The sequence below is a fragment of the Neofelis nebulosa genome, chromosome 18 (genome assembly GCF_028018385.1).
Source record: "Neofelis nebulosa isolate mNeoNeb1 chromosome 18, mNeoNeb1.pri, whole genome shotgun sequence".
NCBI lineage: Eukaryota > Metazoa > Chordata > Mammalia > Carnivora > Felidae > Neofelis > Neofelis nebulosa.
The window spans coordinates 32875035-32894408 of record NC_080799.1 but is presented as its reverse complement, the minus strand read 5'-3'; the positions used below and the strand labels follow the sequence as shown (position 1 = coordinate 32894408).

The 19374-nt window shown below is 42.4% G+C and overlaps 1 protein-coding gene and 1 long non-coding RNA gene across 5 annotated transcripts in view; both read right to left on the bottom strand.

Annotated features, from left to right (window-relative positions):
• Positions 1 to 2730, bottom strand: part of PDXDC1 (pyridoxal dependent decarboxylase domain containing 1) — a 53145-nt gene extending 50415 nt beyond the window's left edge. For 2 of the 4 annotated variants that reach the window (XM_058710905.1, XM_058710908.1), the window contains exon 1: positions 2240 to 2450. In XM_058710905.1, coding sequence (XP_058566888.1) covers positions 2240 to 2260 — 21 coding nt within the window. In that variant the 5' untranslated portion in view covers positions 2261 to 2450. Of the gene's footprint in view, positions 1 to 1856; positions 1880 to 2239; positions 2451 to 2657 lie in introns of those variants that run through there. The other 2 variants (XM_058710907.1, XM_058710909.1) reach the window with 2 other exon arrangements.
• Positions 2731 to 10371: 7641 nt separating this feature from the next.
• Positions 10372 to 17748, bottom strand: LOC131501194 (uncharacterized). Its single transcript, XR_009256683.1, has 2 exons — positions 17595 to 17748; positions 10372 to 13745 (listed from the first exon to the last, which is right to left on the bottom strand). It is a non-coding gene; the product is annotated as an uncharacterized LOC131501194 (long non-coding RNA).
• Between the last annotated feature and the right edge of the window lie 1626 nt (positions 17749 to 19374).

Here is a 19374-nt window from a genome sequence, read left to right as displayed (position 1 = left end):
ATGGGATCATTCAGAACTGCTCAAAGGGTTCTCATTTTTATATTAGCAACGTAGAATTTCACCCAAAATAGTCTATTCCTCAAAGAAACAGGGATAATGGATGCAATTCAATGTTTCTACTTTGATTCAAACTGTTTTTCTCAACATAAAATCCTCAACATTCATACTATAGGAATTCTTTTTCTTTTCTGCTCTCTTAGCACGAACAGAAATTGTTCATTACGTATGAGGCCCTCCACTGCTTCAGGGAATATAAAAATAAGACATAGTCCTAGTTCTGAAACACTTACATTCAGAATTTCCATACTGGCCTAAGGCAGGCAGAAACTTCCGGCCCACACATTCTGAATTCCTCAAAGATCACTGCCAGTTTTGCGAATGCTCCAGCCTTAAGCACTCTGGAGTTGCAGTACCTTTTCCGATCTTCATTTGGAGAGGTTAAGGTCTTTTATCAGCCATTAATGTTTACAGGGAGAAAGCAGTGTAATCTGCTAATCAAATGCCAGAAAAGTAGTATTTCAAGCAGGATTCCGACCCACTCTTTTTTGCAGATTTGCCCATAAAAAACTATTCTTGGAGGAAGGATCACTCCAGTTTCTAGGTTTCTAACTGAAAAGACACAGAGCCATCCTGTCTTATGAAACTGGACAGGAAACAACACTGAAGAGATAATCTTAGCATCATTTTATATTCAGCTATGGGTGTCACACACATGATCTAGAGCAGGAATTCTCAGGCTCAGCACTACTAACATTTAAAGCGGAGAATTCTCTGCCGTGGAGGCTGTCCTGTGCACTCCAGGATGTTTAGCAGCGTCCCTGGCCTCTACCCAGTAGGCACCAGTCGCACCTGCCTACCCACTAGTTGTGACAATCAGAAACGTCTCCAGACAAGCTGCCAAATGTCCCCTGGGGAGCAAAACTGCACCGTGCTTGAGAATCACTGATCTGGCCTGGAACTCGCAGTACCACAAGGTAGACACTGTACTAATCAAAAGCCTGGAAAGACTTCATTCCTCCCCAATAAACATGTAACGCTCAACACATACAATCTTTTTCTCTTCTTGACTGCCTTCCGCCCAATTTATGAGAAATGACCCGGGGTGTTGTTACTGTGTGCCCATGAAGACACCATCATTCCTTCAACTTTCCAGTGACAAGGGAACAAATCTACAGGGACTGCCGCACTGAAAAATGACCAAGTGTTATTGCTACCGGTTCAAAATTAAAATAAAGCAGTCTTAAAACCCTAGCATTGCTCCAGAATTCTACATGTGCAAAAAAAAATTGGGTCTGCACAGGCAGACTCCCAAGCTTGAAGAGGGAGAAGGACTTTGAGGGCGGGCAAAATGTCAGGTTCTGCAGAAAGGTATCCAAAGAGAGATCCAAGCACTGGTTCTCATTTACAAGCCCTAAATCCGGGACAATTAGAATCCATTTCCCTTGCCAGAGCAATCGGCCAGGCGCATCATCACGCTGCTGCTTCCCCAAGACAAACTAGAGGAAAGGGCTGCTACCAGTGGATTTCAGATCGACGCGAGCGTCTCCCCCGGGCACGAAAAGGGGGGAGTCACAAGTTGCGGAAGAGCAGCAATCCCCAAAAGCAATTCACGATCCGCAGAAGGCCCACCCCTTCCTGACCTCAGGGGTCTTCACAAACTACAGCACCAGAATCACGTGGGGGAACTTGTTAAACAAGCAGATCCCCGTCCCGCCCCCACGAGGTTCCCCACCCGAGGGCCGAAAATGTGGGTGTTTACCAAGGGCCCCAGGTGATTCCTAGTCACGCTGAAGTTGGAAAACCCACTGCTTCAACAATCCCCCCCCGCCCTAACTTGGAGACCACAGGAAACCCACAGGCTTGCAGTCGGCTCTGAAACAACCGGGGCTGCTGTCCAGGCTCTTCTGGGGCCGCAAGTCGTTAGCTCCGTCAGCCAAAAGGGTGAGCCGAGCTCGGGCAGGCCCCAAGGTCGGCCCCGCGGCCCCCGCAATGGGCTCCCGGCAGAACCAGCCCAGTCCCTCTCGGCCCACGGGCACCCAAAGGATTCCCGGCCCCGTGACGTGACCAGGCCTCAGCGGCGAGCGCCCGGCCGGACGCCCTCGCGGCCAGGCCCCCTCGGCCAGGGCCAGTTAGCCCCCAGGCCCCTCCCCGGTCACAATGGCAGCTCGCGACCGGGAAACAGTCGCCTCGGAGGCGGAGGCCTCGGGCCGCAGGGCCGCCCCCCAGCCCGAGTACAGACCTTCTCCAGGGACGCGTCCATGGCTGAGGCGGCCGGCGGAGCCCGATAAAGGCCCCGCGGTCCGGGCGCTACTTCCGCCTCCCGCGCCGCGCCGCGGTTTCCACGCTGGCAGCGCTGACGTCCCCCGCGGCCGCGGCCGGCGGGGCGGAGACGGGGAGGAGCAGCCAGGCGTCGCCGCGGGGTGGGAAATCTGCGGGTCTCAGGGAGGCGGGGCGGCGCCCCTCGGGGTGGGCGGGGCCCTCTAGGCTTCCGTACCTGGCCGTCCCGCCGGCCAGCCCTAACGTGCCCAGGTGAGGAGGGGGAGGCACGGCGCAGCCGCTGCAAACTTTCACAAGCCCGTCGCAGGCGTCGGGGTAAACATATAATAACCGCAAGTGACCACTCTTGCACTGAGAGGCTGGAAATACTACTCACGCACCTGTACTTCCCTGTCCTAGGCTTCCAAGTTTTCCGCACCGTCAACATCCCTCAGGAATGGAACAGGCCATGCACCACAGAGGGGCGGGGCTAGCGAGCACCCCCGCACATGCGCAGGATGGCCAGTTTACTAGGTGCCGAGGGGTTTGCGGGGGTTCAGGTATGAGGTTCCCAAGTGATCGCGGGTGTTTAAAAGCGGTGCTGATGCGAGCTGGGGTATTTGTTTCACCGCGGAATTCCAGATGGAAAAGACTTTGAAACAACCGGTCCGGCTTCTTTCATTATGTCAAGCCATAATTATGATATGGCAGGTGATAATAATAGGTCAGCTGCTGCTGTTCCACTTTATGGCACAACAGCTCTATGATGGAGAGATGGTTATCCATATCCCGGTGCCAGTCTAGGTAGGATCCAGACCCAAGCACCGTGACCGCAGCGTCTGTCCATCACACACACTGCCTCCGTAACCGCTTCCAGCCCTGCTGTAGAATCATGTGTTTCTAAGGAATGGGAGAGGGCATACATTTGCTTATTATATTCTTCTACTGAGGAATGCTGAAAAAAGACTAGTGTACCACGTTTGCAGTCAGAAAACACTTCAGCAAAGACCAAAATGACGTTCCAACCACAAAACCATTCCTTTTATCTCCTCTTCTGTGCGCATCTCTTCTGAAATCTGCGTAAATGACTGGGTCAATTTTCAGCGCAGTAATTACATGTTTTGCGCTCTCTAACTTGTATTTGGTAAATTGCCCAGGTATGTTAATAAAATTGTTTTCTACCAAAAGAACCTTTGCGTGCCAGTTCAGAGTGTACCCCGGGAACTATTCAGATTCCCCAGAGTTCTGCAAACAGAAGAAAGACTTATGTCTATGTATGCCTTACAAGATCCAACATTGAATGTACCTCTGCTTAAGCAAATCACTTTTTCCGACTTATGAAAAATTTCAAACATTTAGAAAAAGTTTAAAGAGTTGTACAATGAACACCCACATGCCCACTTTCTAGATTTTACAATGAACAATTCCCTATATTTGCTCTATTACATAAGCATCTGTCTGTTCATCAATATGTCTTGTGTTTTGATACATTTCAAAGTTGCAGACATCGATATATTTCACCCCTGAACATATCAGCAAGGATATCATTAAATATTCATATTTTTTGAAAGATATTTTATTTGTAAGTAATCTCTATACCAAAGTGTGATTCGATCTCAGGACCCCTAGATCAAGAGTCACACGCTCCACTAACTGAGCCAGCCAGGCTCCCCGCAAAATCTTAATTTTTAAAACCACCTCCAAGTATCTTTGGATTATGTCACAAAGTAGACCCTACAAAACAGAAACTAGGCAGATGAAATTAACCTCTTCTATTTTATTTATTTTTAAGATTTTATTTTCAAGTAATTTCCAAACCCAATGTGGGGCTGGAACTTACAACCCCGAGATCAAGAGGCACATGCCCTACCAACTGAGCCAGCCAGGTGCCCCTAACCTCTTCTACTTTATTTATTTATTATTTATTTTTTTTTAAATTTTTTTCAACGTTTTTTATTTATTTTTGGGACAGAGAGAGGCAGAGCATGAACGGGGAAGGGGCAGAGAGAGAGGGAGACACAGAATCGGAAACAGGCTCCAGGCTCCGAGCCATCGGCCCAGAGCCTGACGCGGGGCTCGAACTCACGGACCGCGAGATCGTGACCTGGCTGAAGTCGGACGCTTAACCGACTGCGCCACCCAGGCGCCCCGTAACCTCTTCTACTTTAAAAGTAAACTTAAAACATGAAAATTATTCCCCCATGAAAAACTGGGAATAATTGGTTCATTGAATATTTACCCAAATATATGTATTGGCTGCCATCTTGGACAGTCAGATGCTAGAAATACAAAAATAAGAGCAGATCCCTGCCTTTAAGGATACACTGTTTAGAACAGAGGTTTTTACTTTGTGACCCGGGGGGAGGCCCGTAAAACTCCTGAAACTGTATCCAAAATTTTGTATTATGAGTACATTTGGGGAAAATATCCATAGCTTTCATTTTATACTCGTTTGTCACACACACACACACAGCAAAATAAGTTAAAACCATTTCGCTTGTGGATGGACAGCTATGTAAATGTAGCATTCTATGAGCTAGTACAGACATATGAGAAAAGTATTGTAGGAAAACAAAACATGAAACCACTCATTGTGAGAACATTTGGCTTATATGTGCCAATACAGACCTTTTCTTGAAATAGGCAAGAAGCAAACCAAATAAAAGAAGTTTGTGGTTATTTTTCCCCTTTGAGTCTATTCACATGATTTTTGTTGTGTCCCGATTGATATTTACATAAACGTATTGTAAATGTTGCTTTTAACCTTTAGCTTTTTTTTTTTTTCCCAAGCCAAACTGTATCCAGCTTTATTAAAGATACCCTTCATAAACAATCATGCTATTTCAGGCAGGACATGGGCACACAATCGTTATCAGTATACAACAACTTTCAAACTCCCTTCTTCAATGGACTACCAAAATCAGAAAGCCGCTATAAAACCCAATGAATTCTTCATCTGATGCTCTGAACAGGGAAAGTTTAGAGTGAGGATTGACATTTCACATTTAGCATGTTGTTTAATAACTTTTCACAAGCCGACCCTGAATTTCAGGAAATGAAATGAAAATGGCAGAATTATCAATCTGAAACACCACAAGCTAAAAAAGGAACTCTTTTGAGGGATGCCATTTCCATGGTGACACTGTAAAGTAACCATTAACTTTTGGAATCAACCAAGTGATATATATGGAAGATGTATTTATCATTCACCAGGGTGATGGAAAATTAGTAAATTACCAAAAAGTGGGAGGGAAGAGGCAAGGTGAGTAGGAATGTAAGTGGAATCACCAATGTCCTCAACTTCATTTCACACTAAGTAAAGACTCTCTGAAATGGCAAAGTCAAGATTCAAAGTTTTAAGTGTAATATTTTAAGGCATAAAGGGTGTTCGCTTTTGTTTCTAGACAAAATAAAATTAAGTAACAAAAATCAGGAAGTGGAGAGGATAGGAGAGCTGGTGCAAATGGCAATAAATTTATCATTTTTTAGAGTAAGGAAACAATAGTTTCTTTCTAAATTAAGGAACAGACACAACGATATTTTTTACAAAGTAGAAGGTAAAAGCTACAGAATGGGAGTAGGGGGGTTACAGATGAGGGAAAAGAAATTGGCAATATCCCATTTTATATTCTTCTACACTCTCTGGATATTTGCCATGTGCGTGCATTTCTCTCATGAATTGAAGTTAAGTCAATTACCTGGAAAAAAAAATTGATTTCAATCATTTTTTAAATCTCACCCGGCAGTTTCGGAGAGAAGTCTGCGGTTCCTCAAGGAGACTTAAGGTGGCAACACTGAGACGATTTGTAACCTACCTTGTTTCATTAGTTTCGCTAAGTTCAGCAACGGAGTTCAAAACAAAATGAAACAAAAGCAGCAAAGACAAATTTTGTTGTGAAAATATAGGAAACAGCTTAAAAGAAATGAACTGTCCCCAACTAACACCCTGTCATCACCATCCCCTCCATGAGAGGAACCTTCTCAGACATCCCATAAGCCCTGCCCCAAACAATCCCAGCTCCCTCACCCCAAGAAAAAATAACCACTTTCTGATCTTTACAGTAATCATGTCCTAATCATTCCTTTGCGGTTTTATCACCCAAACATGCATCCATAAACACTATAAAAATATATCTAGGGGCTCCTGGGTGGCTCAGTTGGTTAAGCATCTGACCTCTGACCTTGGCTCAGGTCACCATCTCCTGGTTCGTGAGTTCGAGCCCCGTGTCCAGCACAGAGCTCTCCTTGGATCCTCTGTCTCCCTCTCTCTGCCCCTCCCCCTCTCAAAAATAAATAAACATTAATATATATATATATAGTATCTTAATATACAGTCTCTCTCTCTCTCTCTCTCTCTCTCTCTCTCTACACACACACACACACACACACACACACACACACACACGTATTCTCTTTTAATCTATAGGTATTCCTATATCTTTTTTTCCTTTACAATTGATCTGTTGAAGACATCATGTTACTGTTGTAGAATTTTCCTTAGTCAGAATTTCCCTCTGTTTTCTATATTTCCTGCAAATTGGTGGTTGGATCTAGGCTTAATCAGGTTTAGGTCTGAAGTTCTGGGGACTTATTCAGAGATGATTGTTGTTCTCTTCGTCAAAAGGCACATGGTACCTGGTTTTCTTTTTTTGCGTTGTTAGCAGACACTAACATTCTTGACTTTACATTAATTCTGACCTAAATGAGAAAAGCTGTGAATTTTCCTATGTCACATATATTTTTATATCCAAGGAAGTTTGCCAAGATACGATTTCTTACCACCCTCTCGTTTTTCTTTTTGTTTTGACATAATTTCAGACTTGTAGGAAAGTTGCAAGAAAAGGAAAAAGAATTCTCTCAAACTCTTCCCGATTCCCTGTATGTTAACATTTCACCACATTTGCTATATTGTTCTCTCTAAGTGAATAAATAAATATGAACACACATAGTTTGCCCCTGAATCATTTTGCAATTTGTTGCAGATGATGTCCTTTCGTCTCTAAATAACTTGATGATATTACTTTCTAATCAATAGACTCTATTCATATTTTGACACTTTTTCCCAGATAAGTCCTTGATAGAAAGTCTAGAATAGTGTGCTTTTGAATAGTTCTTCCAACAGAAGGACTATTTGTGTGTCTCACAACAGATATGAGTACAGGACAGATACTTTATAGAATGTCCATCAATGTGGGTTTTCTATTTATTTTTAGAAGATCCTAATGTTGATATTTTGTAGGTTAGTGATTTTCCTCCATAAACATGTTGTATGGACCAGAGCCCCACCTGATTTAAAAGTAGACGGATTTCTTGCTGTTCACAAATCTCAGATCGTGAATAATCACGTTTTCCTCCCAAGAAGCCTACCAAAGACTTTATTTTTTTAATATGAAATTTATTGTCAAATTGGTTTCCATACAACACCCAGTGCTCATCCCAAAAGGTGCCCTCCTCAATACCCATCACCCACCCTCCCCTCCCTCCCACCCCCCATCAACCCTCAGTTTGTTCTCAGTTTTTTTTATTTTTATTTTTTTAATTTTTTTAACGTTTATTTATTTTTGAGACAGAGAGAGAGAGAGAGCATGAACAGGGGAGGGTCAGAGAAAGAGGGAGACACAGAATCTGAAACAGGCTCCAGGCTCCGAGGTGTCAGCACAGAGCCCGATGCAGGGCTTGAACTCACGGACCGGGAGACCATGACCTGAGCCAAAGTCGGACACTTAACCGACTGAGCCACCCAGGCACCCCTGTTCTCAGTTTTTAAGAGTCTCTTATGCTTTGGCTCTCTCCCTCTCTAACCTCTTTTTTTTTTTTTTTCCCTTCCCCTCCCCCATGAGTTTCTGTTAAGTTTCTCAGGATCCACATAAGAGTGAAAACATATGGTATCTGTTGTTCTCTGTATGACTTAGTTCACTTAACATAACACTCTCCAGTTCCATCCACGTTGCTACAAAGGGCCATATTTCATTCTTTCTCATTACCACGTAGTATTCCATTGTATATATAAACCACAATTTCTTTATCCATTCGTCAGTGGATGGACATTTAGGCTCTTTCCATAATTTGGCTATTGTTGAGAGTGCTGCTATAAACATTGGGGTACAAGTGCCCCTATGCACCAGCACTCCTGTATCCCTTGTGTAAATTCCTAGCAGTGCTATTGCTGGGTCATAGGGTAGGTCTATTTTTAATTTTCTGAGGAACATCCACACTGTTTTCCAGAGCGGCTGCACCAGTTTGCATTCCCACCAACAGTGCAAGAGGGTTCCCGTTTCTCCACATCCTCTCCAGCATCTATAGTCTCCTGATTTGTTCATTTTAGGCACTCTGACCAGCGTGAGGTGATCTCTGAGTGTGGTTTTGGTCCACAAAAGTATGGCCAACTAATCTTTGACAAAGCAGAAAGAATATCCAATGGAAAAAAGACAGTCTCTTTAACAAATGGTGCTGGGAGAACTGGACAGCAACATGCAGAAGGTTGAAACTAGACCACTTTCTTACACCATTCACAAAAACAAACTCAAAATGGATAAAGGACCTGAATGTGAGACAGGAAACCGTCAAAACCCTAGAGGAGAAAGCAGGAAAAAACCTCTCTGACCTCAGCTGCAGCAATTTCTTACTTGACACATCTCCAAGGGCAATGGAATTAAAAGCAAAAATGAACTATTGGGACCTCATGAAGATAAAAAGCTTCTGCACAGCAAAGGAAACAATCAACAAAACTAAAAGGCAGCCAACGGAATGGGAAAAGATATTTGCAACTGACATATCGGACAAAGGGCTAGTATCCAAAATCTATAAGGAGCTCACCAAACTCCACACCTGAAAAAACAAATAATCCAGTGAAGAAATGGGCAGGAAACATGAATAGACACTTCTCTAAAGAAGACATCCAGATGGCCAACAGGCACATGAAAAGATGCCCAACGCCTAACAAAGACTTTAAAAGTATTCCTTCAACTGCAGACTTGTAAATCACAGGCACAACTGTTGGATTACCCATGGACTAGCTTTTTCTTGGTTTTTAGAATAGCACACTGTCAGAGCTCAGATTGTAGATCCAAGTAAATCTGAGCTCTTCAAACTGAAAAGCTACTCGGGCCAGTTGCTTGACTTTGCGCTGTTTTGGTTTACTCATCTATAAAATTCAGGTTATACTTGCTTTTTAGTGTTCTTTAAACATTCTTGTGGTTTTCACATAAAAAAAAAAAAAAAAGCACACCAAAACCAAGCAGACAAAGACTCCTCAGTGGAGCCCATCCATAGCTCCCTCCAGTTACACTTATGATCTCAATTTTCATCACGCACATTCCGCCGACTCATCTCAATGTGGTTTCAGTGCCTTCATTCCACCCAAACAAATCTCACTAAAATCATCCCCATCCAGCTTACATGATGTCTCAGCTGCATTAGATCCAGATAATAACTTCTTTTTTGAAATCGACACTTCCCTTGCTTCCCGAGATCAAACTCTCTTTGCTGTGTTCTCTGTCTGACTGTCTCTTCTTCATTCTTCTTCCTCTATCCTATGTTTAATTGCTGAATTTCCTCAGCACTCAGCCCTAATGCTCTTTTCTTCCACTTTGTATCCTCCATTTTTTTGTTTAACATCTATACCAGTGTGGTTGTTAAACTGACAGTCAAAACCACTGATGAGTTGTGAAATCAGCCTAGCGGGTGGTGGCTAGCAATTTTGAAAAACTGAACTGGATAGAAAAGATCAGAGCAGCTCTTTCTGCCCATGGGTTCTGTCCTTGTGCTTTAATAAAATCACCTTTTTTGCACTAAAAGAGAGAGTGAGAGAGAGAGAGAGAGAGAGAAATAAAGAAAAGAAAAACACCAGAGCACATTATATGGAATAAAGGTAACTAAGAAACAATCCAAATGTCCATCAACAGGCAAAAAGAAAAATATTTGTTGCCAATCTATACTACACAGGCATAAAAAAGAACGAACGACTTACACGTGGAACACCCTAAAAGTCGGCATTTTCTATAAAGGCCCAAGTGGTAGATATTTTAGGTTTTGGGGGCCATTCAATCTGTGTCACAAGTACTTAATTCTGTATAGCATGAGTCATTGTCAATATGTAAACAAATGAGTCAATGCTATGTTCCAATAAAAATTTATTCATGGACACTGAATTTTGAATTTAATACAATTTCCACATCATAAAATGTTCTTTTCCAGTGTTTTCCCAACCATTTGAAAATAGAAAGCCATTCTTAGCTCTTAGACCTTTCTATAAGTAGGTAGTGGGGGCGCCTGGGTGGCTCAGTGGGCTGAACATCCAACTCTTGATTTCGGCTCAGGTCATGGTTCGTGAGTTTGAGACCCGTGCCGGGTTCTTTGCTGACAGCATGGATCCTGCTTGGGATTTTCTCTCCCTCTGTCTCTCTCTGCTCTTTTCCCACTCTCATGAATGCTCTCTCTCAAAATAAATAAAGAAATAAATATTAAAAAATTTTTTTAAAAATAGGCCATAGTGTGGACTGCTGTCATAGATGAATCTCAGAAACATTATGCTGAGTGAAAGATGTCACATATAAATGAATGTGTATACTGTGTAATTCCAATTATGTGAAATTGTGGACAATGCAGACTCATCCAAAAACCTGTGGCCAGGGATGAAGAGTAATTAACCGCACATGGATGATGGGGAATTTTTGGAGGTGATAGAAATTTTAATTTGAATGCAGTGGTATGCAGAGGTATATACATTTATCACAACTCATTAAACTAAACATGTAAAATGGATATACTTTACTATATGTAAAATACCCTTCCATCATGTTGATTTAAAAAAATATCAGGTTGCATCACACACAGTAAAGGGTAACCGTGTTTCTGAAACTTGTGTTCCAGTCATGTACATTCATAGATGGGCATTGAACTCATCCTCCAAAACGAGGGTCTCCCTGACATTCCTCATCCCAGTAAAGGTACCATCACCCACCCTGTGGTTCAAGCCAGGAACCCTGGTATGTGTCTCACACACTTCTCCTTCCCCAGGCCCTTCCAATCAGTGTTGTCAGTGTTCCAGGTAAACCTCCTCAGTATCTCTCGAAGCTGTCCTCCCTTCCAGTTCCACACAGGGACCCGGCCATACCTCCGTAGTCTGTTAAGCAGAGAAGTCCGATCCTCTGCTTGGAAGCCTTGGCTTATCCACGGAGCCAAGCAGGCATCCTTCACGTGGTCCGCACAACGGTGTGGCCCCCTTCTACCTCCTTGGGTCTGAGCTGTCATTTCTTCCTTGTTCTTATAATACAGCAGACTCCTTCCTGAGAAGTGGTTTTCTTTAACTGCATTGTTCTTGCCTTCCTTCCCCCTGTTAAACTTCTAACCTCTTTGGTAGAAGTTTAAGTCTCATTTTCTCAGGGAAACATCATAAGTGCACCTGCACTTTTCTCCTGCACTTGGCACGGTTGTAATTATTATTTAATGTCTGTCTCTCTGGATAGACTAGAAACGCCATTTCTACAGAGACACAGTCTGTCTTTGATATTTTGTCCCCAGTAACAAGCAGGTAGACTCTGAAAACGGTTGTGAAATGAATGGATGGATGGATGGGTAATGAATTTACACACTGGCACAACATGCAGATTTTATTTCCAAACATTCCCATTGTTTTCCATCTGGTTTTAATGAGTATCACATGTTGGGGCGTCTGGGTGGCTCAGTCAGTGAAGCATCCGATTTTGGCTTAGGTCATGATCTCAGAGCCCCGTGTCAGGCTCTGTGCTGACAGCTCATTGCCTGGAGCCTGCTTCAGATTCTGGATCTCCTTCTCTCTCTGCCCCTCCCCTGCGTGTGCTCTGTCTTTGTTTCTCTCAAAAATAAATAAACATTAAAAAAAAAATGAGTATCACACGTTAAAGACACTCTGCGAGCCGAGCAAGCAATTTTACATCCCAAGTCTTGATAGCCCAGTGTCTGGGATGCAGTGAGGGTTTAGTGAATGATTACTGAATGCATGCATCCAACAAATACTTTCTGAGAGTCCACTATATGCTAGGAATCAGGGATACAGTTATTAAAAGAGTTTCTGCATTTGTGGATCTTACATTCCATTGGAGTGGAGAGATAACAAATAGCTATATAATATTAATTAGTTGTGAGTACCAACAGGAAAATAGAGCAGGATAAGAGAATAGAGAGTAAATTATGAATGAATCCATCCCTCAGGCTGTAAATTTGAAATCTCTGTTCCAAAACATTGAAAATATTTGTTCACTGATAATCAGCTGGAAACAGAAGAAAATTAAGCAAGACCAACTACTACCATGGACAATTTATCGTTGATTTTCAAAACCTTGAGGATGACATCCCCATTGATTTTGCTATTACTCAAAGGACCTTTCTTTGCTGTTGGAGTAGTTCTGGCAATTCACAGACCTATCATCATCCAAATATCATGGAATCAGGGTTGGGCATGAAGTCTTGGAAAATCTGAAGCAGGTATGTTAAGATTGAGGCAGCCATATGAAAAAGAATTTTGTTACTCGCATTAAAAACAATTTTTTTAATGTTTATTTACTTTTGAGAGAGAGAGAGAGAGAGAGAGAGAGAGAGAGAGAGAGAGAGAGAGCTGGGGAAGGGGCAGAGAGAGGGAGACACAGAATCGAAGCAGGCTCCAGGCTCTGAGCTGTCAGCACAGAGCCCGACATGGGGCTTGAACTAACAAACTGTGAGATCATGACCTGAGCCGAAGTCAGATGCTTAACCAACTGAGTCACCCAGGCGCCCCTTTTATCCTGCATTTTAAGCTAATTTTTACTTATGTTTCAGAGTCTTCTTTCCCTAAAGTAAAATTTTAGATGACAGTGATTATTTTAGGTGACATTGCAAAAAGATAAATAGTATAAAAAGGTAAATTCTACTTCTCATTCATTTCAGGTTTATTTGTATTTTATGAAATAATTCAGCCTTCTCTAAAACTTTGTGCTCGAAAGAATAATGAACAAGAACATTAACATACAATATTTAAAAAGGAAAAGATGTGCAAATGGTCAATAAACACACACACACACAAACATTGTTAGTGACCAAACGTGTAAAAATCAAAGGAGATACCATTCTTGTTTATCAAATCAACATGTTTTTTTTTTGTTTTTAATAATATCTACTGTTAAAGTAGAAGAAAACACTCTTTTGCATTACTGATAGAATTTCAAACTATTATTAAATCTTCTATAAGTTTCAGTTATACTGAACTGAATGTAATTTGGCATTCAGTAACAACAAAAAACTTAGAATATACGTATCTTTTCTCCCTCAAATTCTACCAGACATGTAAGATAATGAAGTTAAAGACTTAACTGTGAGAATGTCAACAGCAACATTGTATATAATGGTAAAAATGTTAAAACAACCTATATATTCAACAATATAAGAAATTGATTAAATTATAGTAAAATTGGTTAATACACACCTTTAAAAATACTGATGTGGAAACCTACCTATTGACACGGGATGATGATATGCTGTTAATTCAAAAAGGAAAGTAAGAAAATGGCATGTGTAATATAAGCTTTACTTTTTTTTTTTTAAGTTTATTTATTTATTTTGAACAGAAGGTGGAGGGGAGAGGCAGAGAGAGAGAATGCTGGAATTGTCTCTCTCTCCCTCTCTTTCTGCCCCTCCCCTGCTTGTACTCTCTCTTTTTCAAAACAATCAAATAAACTCTAAAAAAAAAAAAAAAAGGATATAAGGCAAAATGGAAGAGAAGCATAGGGCGAGGTAGGGGGAAAGGATGTGGAGCTTCAGGGCTCTCTGAGGGCCCCACTCTCTACAAATCTCCACGTGTTCACCACCCCAGAAGCTCTCTGAACTCATCTTTTTTTTTTTTTTTTTTTTTTTTTTTTTTAATGGAGGCTTCATTACACAGAAATGCTTCATTGTATCACTGGTCACTGGTGATTGAGCTCAGGCTCCACCCCCTGTCCCTTCCCTGGGCGTAGGCGGCTGGGGGTGGAGCTGAAACATCCCACCCTCTAATCACCTGATTGGTTCTGCTGGAAATAGCCCCCGCCCCTCCCGCCACGCCTCCTTAAAGGCTTTCAAGAGTCACTTCATTCACACAAACGCAAACTCGGGTGTGGTTGAAAGGGGCTTGGGACGAATACTAAGACACTCATTTCAGCTTTAAGGCTCTGGAGCTATTTCAGGAGCTGAGTACAAAAAAAAAATCAAATTCTATAACAAAAAATGCTCTCTGATTGCTCAGGAAATTCCAGGGGTTTTAGGAGCTCTCAGCCAGAAACAGAATGAAGATCAAATATATATCTCTTATTATAAATCATGATATCCTCTGTTGGCACCCTGTCTCTAGTGATTTTGTAACAGAGGACCTCTAATGAGACACTGCCCCATAACAGCTTACCCCAGAGGGCAGATGTCCAGCAAATGCCACCAGCTAGCAGGCCTTTCTAGCCACTGACTTTGCCATTCAGTAAGCCGCGGCTGTGTCCTCCCAACAAGATCAGGATCTCAGCCCTGGGAGTGAGGAGAGTTCTTCCTTGGGTGTTTCATCTCAGTCCCAGGAGGAGGGACAGCAGCTGTCCCTTTGTATACTCTTCAGAGTTCTGTTTTCCACCCCCTCATTATTCCAATTCCCCATCAGCAATTCCGTATGGAGTCAATCCTCATTATTGGTGGGTTCCATATTTGCAAACTCAACTGCTTGCTAAAGTTTGTTTGGAACCCCCACATCTACACTCCTGATGCTTTTGTTGTCATTTGAAGTGTCATGTGCACACACAGAGCAGCAACACATTTGAGTCAACCAGCTTGTGTGTTCCCAGCTGCCGTTGAACCAGGTGACACTCTGTCTTCATATCACAGCTCTCAGACTGTAAACAAGTGTCCCTTTCTCAATCTATTTAGTGCCAGGTTTTCTTCATTTTTTGTGCTCTGAGTGAATTCGCTATTTAAAATGGCCCTTAAGGGGCGCCTGGGTGGCTCAGTTAGTTAAGCGTCTGACTGCATCTCAGGTCGAAGTCTCGCGACCTGCGAGTTCGAGCCCCACGTCAGGCTCCGTGCCCATTGATCGGAGCCTGTTTCGGATTCCGTGCCTGCCGCTCTGTCTGACTCTCTCCCATCCATTGCCTGTGCAAAGAAAGTAAATAAAGGTTAAAAAAAAAAAAAACCTTAAAAAAAAAATGGCCCTTAAACATAGCACTTAAAGCAGTGGCTAGCATTCCCGAGCGCAAGAAGGCTGTCGTGAGCCTTCAACAGAAAACGACTATAGATAAGCTTTGTTCAGACATGAGTTATATAATGTTGTTGGCTGAGATCAACGCTAATGAATCAACAGTATATATTAAATAGAGTGCCCTTCAACAGAAACACAAAACGAGTTTATGGATTCATCAGTTGATGAAAATGCTGTGACCAGAGGCTCAAAGGAACCTAATCCTGGAAAAGTAATGGTTCAACATTTGCTAATTTAAGGAGCATAGCAACTTTATGCAATATATCTACTTTGAAGAGTAAGAATCAACTGTATTATACGTTCCCTTTTCTTATTACAACGTGATTTCTCTCTCTGATTGGATCAGATGAATAGAGTACTAAACGCATCCCTAGATCCGTATTCTACTAATTAGTTATTTCTTCCACATATTAGTAGAGTCATACATTTCCTACAGTAATTGGAGTTTCAGAGTTCAAAAAAAGCATAATTGGAAAAGAAAAGTCTCCATAATTAATTCACCTTTTATGTGGAAATGCTTAATTCATTTGCATGTTGAATATGTACTATCTTTAAAGCTCCCTCTGATGTTGGGTTTTCCATAGTTTCAGACTTTTAAATTTCATCTCTTTTTAATGTATTTTAGGAGGACTTGCAAAAGTATTTCTTTTCCCCCAAAATTAACAATGGAAAATTAATAAAATAAATTTAATTGCTCTATTATCCCACACCAATTGTGAGAAATAGTTGCTTAAAATAAAGCTGATGAAAACAGACTTCCTTAGCCAGAGAAACACTCTACTTCAAATATTTCTTTCAAATAGAATCATCTTAAAATACCAAGTTGTGGGTTGCCTGGGTGGCTCAGTCGGTTAAGTTTCTGACACTTCATTTTGGCTCAGGTCATGATCTCCTGGTTCATGAGACTGAGCCCCTCATCAAGCCCCCCCCCCCCCGCGCCCCCCCCTCCCCCCGTGAGCTGTTAGCACAGAGCCTGCTTGGGATTCTCTCTCTCCCTCTCTCTCTGCCCCTCCCCTGTTCATGCTTTCTCTTTCTCTCTCTCAAAATAAACATAAAAAAAATATTTCAAAATACCAAGTTGCAGGTGGGATCTATAAAGCCCACCATCCCTGTTAAGAAATCTATTGCCATGTTTCAGTATTCTACTGGAGGCAGGATAGAAGGATGAGGAAGTATTCCAAATTTCTAAACAAGAGCAAAGAACAGATAGAGTTTTAGCCTCCGTGTTTTGTTTCACCTCTGGCCAACATCAAAATGTCCTAAACCCATGATATTGATCCAAGCATCTTTCACATAATTTGTGTCAATGTCAAGGGTACGAGAATTGTCTAGGTCATGGATACACAATTTTTAAAAAATATTTACTTATTTTTGAGAGAGCAAAAGCAGGGGAGGGGTAGGGAGAGGGGGACAGAGGATTCGGAGCGGGCTCTGTGCTGACAGCCCGATGTGGGGCTAGAACTCACAAAATGCGAGATCATGACCTGAGCTGAAGTCAGATGTTCAACCAACTAAGACACGTAGGTGCCGTGAGACAGAATTTTTAGACATGGTTTTTCCACATCGGAGCTGAAATGCTATGATTTCGTGACAGAATTGCTTAATATCATTTCTGTTAACAGGAGAAACTGAGACTCTGGTGGGAAGCGGGCTTCTATCTATCTTCCTCCTTCTAACCTTCCTTCTGACCTTTTCCATCTGGAGTGCCTGTTCTTCACCTCCTGGTGCACATTCAGATAGGGATCGAGCAGTGGGTGGTGCCTCTTACTCCCTCCCCTATAATTTCAATCCCATTCATCATTCAAAGAAAATCCATCCAAATAAAAATAACCTTAAAAAAAAAGTCATACAACAGGTCCCCCCTTATCGTCAGGGGATATATTCCAAGATCCCTCCAGTGGATGCCTGAACCCTCGGACAGTACTGAACATATATACTGTATAAGCTAGGGTTTTTTTCCCCATACATACCTACCTATGATAAAGTGTAATCTATAAATCAGGCACAGCGAGAGATTCAAAACAGTAACTCGTGATAAAACAGAACAATTGTAACTATAATCTGTAACAAAAGTTATGTGAATGTGGTCTCTCAAAATATCTTATTGTCCTGTACTCACCCTTCTTGTGGTGACGGGAGGTGATAAAATGTCCACACAATGACATGAAGTGCTGTGAGTGACTTAGGCGCTGTGACCTCAGGTTAGGCTACGATTGACCCTCTGAGGATTCGTCACAAGGTGGATCATTTGCTTCCTGGTAGGGGTTGACCTCTGGTCCCACAAAGCGCAGATAAGGGGTAGGGCCGGGTGGTGGGTGGGAGGATGGGACTACTGTAGTAAAATTTGCATAAAGCATGGCTCTTTTTTATCCACCTGCAGCCACACTAAACGAAAACCTTGTGCTCGCTGGGCACACATAGCTCCCTTCCTTCTGCTGGAGAAATTCCTGGAGACAAGTCATTTCTTATAGGTGATTTCGAAAAGGTTTGAAGAGCCTCAGTGACTTTTTTTTTTTTTTTTTTTTTTTTAGGGGTAGCCTTAACTGATTGCTTTCTCTGCGCTTTGGAAAACAGACCTGTCAGTCTTGCGGCCTTTTTTAAGCTTGGAAACCTTTAGTTTGTCAGTAGAAATTTCAGAGAAGTCTTCAAGAGGAGCCAGGAGGTTTTAGACACCGTGGCGCACTCAGTGGTTGCTAAGAAGCCCCGATTCATTTAAATAACGTGAAACAATAACTTACGAGAAGCCTCATTGTAATCATGCTAATGTAGTTTTAATATGATCCTTAGTTGTAAACTGAAACTCAGCTCCCACATCAGTGCCTTATTCCCAAAGCTTCCTCACGAAACTCCTCTGTTAAATTTTAACACAGCACTCTGTTCTCCAGCTACCCTGCCCCGCTCTGCTCAGGGATATTAATGTCACATGGAAAGCCTTGCCTCGTTATTGCCGGAGGGCTCTGAATCACAGCCTGCACAGATGAGGAAGCCTCAATGTAACGACTTAATTCATCTTAGAACATCGCTTCTTGTTTGAAGTCCATGCGGGTCCTTCAGCGTTTGCTTGAGTAATAGATTGTCCTTACTAACTGGATTTTTTATTGTTTTTAGGAAGACACAAGTATATAGCAACTCATGTAAAAGCATGTCAGCCTTCTTAGTATTTATTTCTCTTTCTTTCAACTCCCATTAAGCAAATCTGTTGAGCTGCTTGATAAAGATCGCCGTAGATTTTGGAGGATACGTGGCCCCCTGAGGATTGTCAGCAATCTGCCTCACTGGGCTTCTGTGAGGAGTAAATGAGTTAATGCATCGGGTGCCTCGTAGATAACGGACACACGTAGTGGTCCCTCAATGACTGTCAGCACCATCCTTTGGGGGTGCCAGATTTAGCAGAATAAATTAAAAAAAAATAGAGCGTGCCCCATTAACTTTGCATTTCAGAGGAGCAGTGAAATTTTTTTTTTAATGTGTGTCCTGAATATTGCATGGGGCATACCAACACTAAAACGTTATGCAGGGTTCGTCTGAAGATTTCAAGTTAACTGGGCATCCTGTATTTGATCTGGCAACTCGAACCCCTCTCCACCCCACTTCCCTGTTTCCAGTCTCCAATTTTGCTCTGTTTTTCTCCCTAACAAATCTGGTCAAGGCAGTTGTGTAGGAATAATGAGGGCGATTTTCTTTTTTTCATAACGAAGGCCACACTACCCCCCCCCCCCCAATGTAGGCAGGAATTAGTTTTGTTTTTAATGTTTATTTATTTTGAGAGAGAGGGAAAGAGCGAGTGGGAGAAGGGCAGAAAGAGAGGGAGAGAGAGAATCGCAAGCAGGCTCCGCACTGTCAGTGCAGAGTCCGACATGGGGCTCCATCCCAAGAACTGTGAGATCCTGACATGAGCC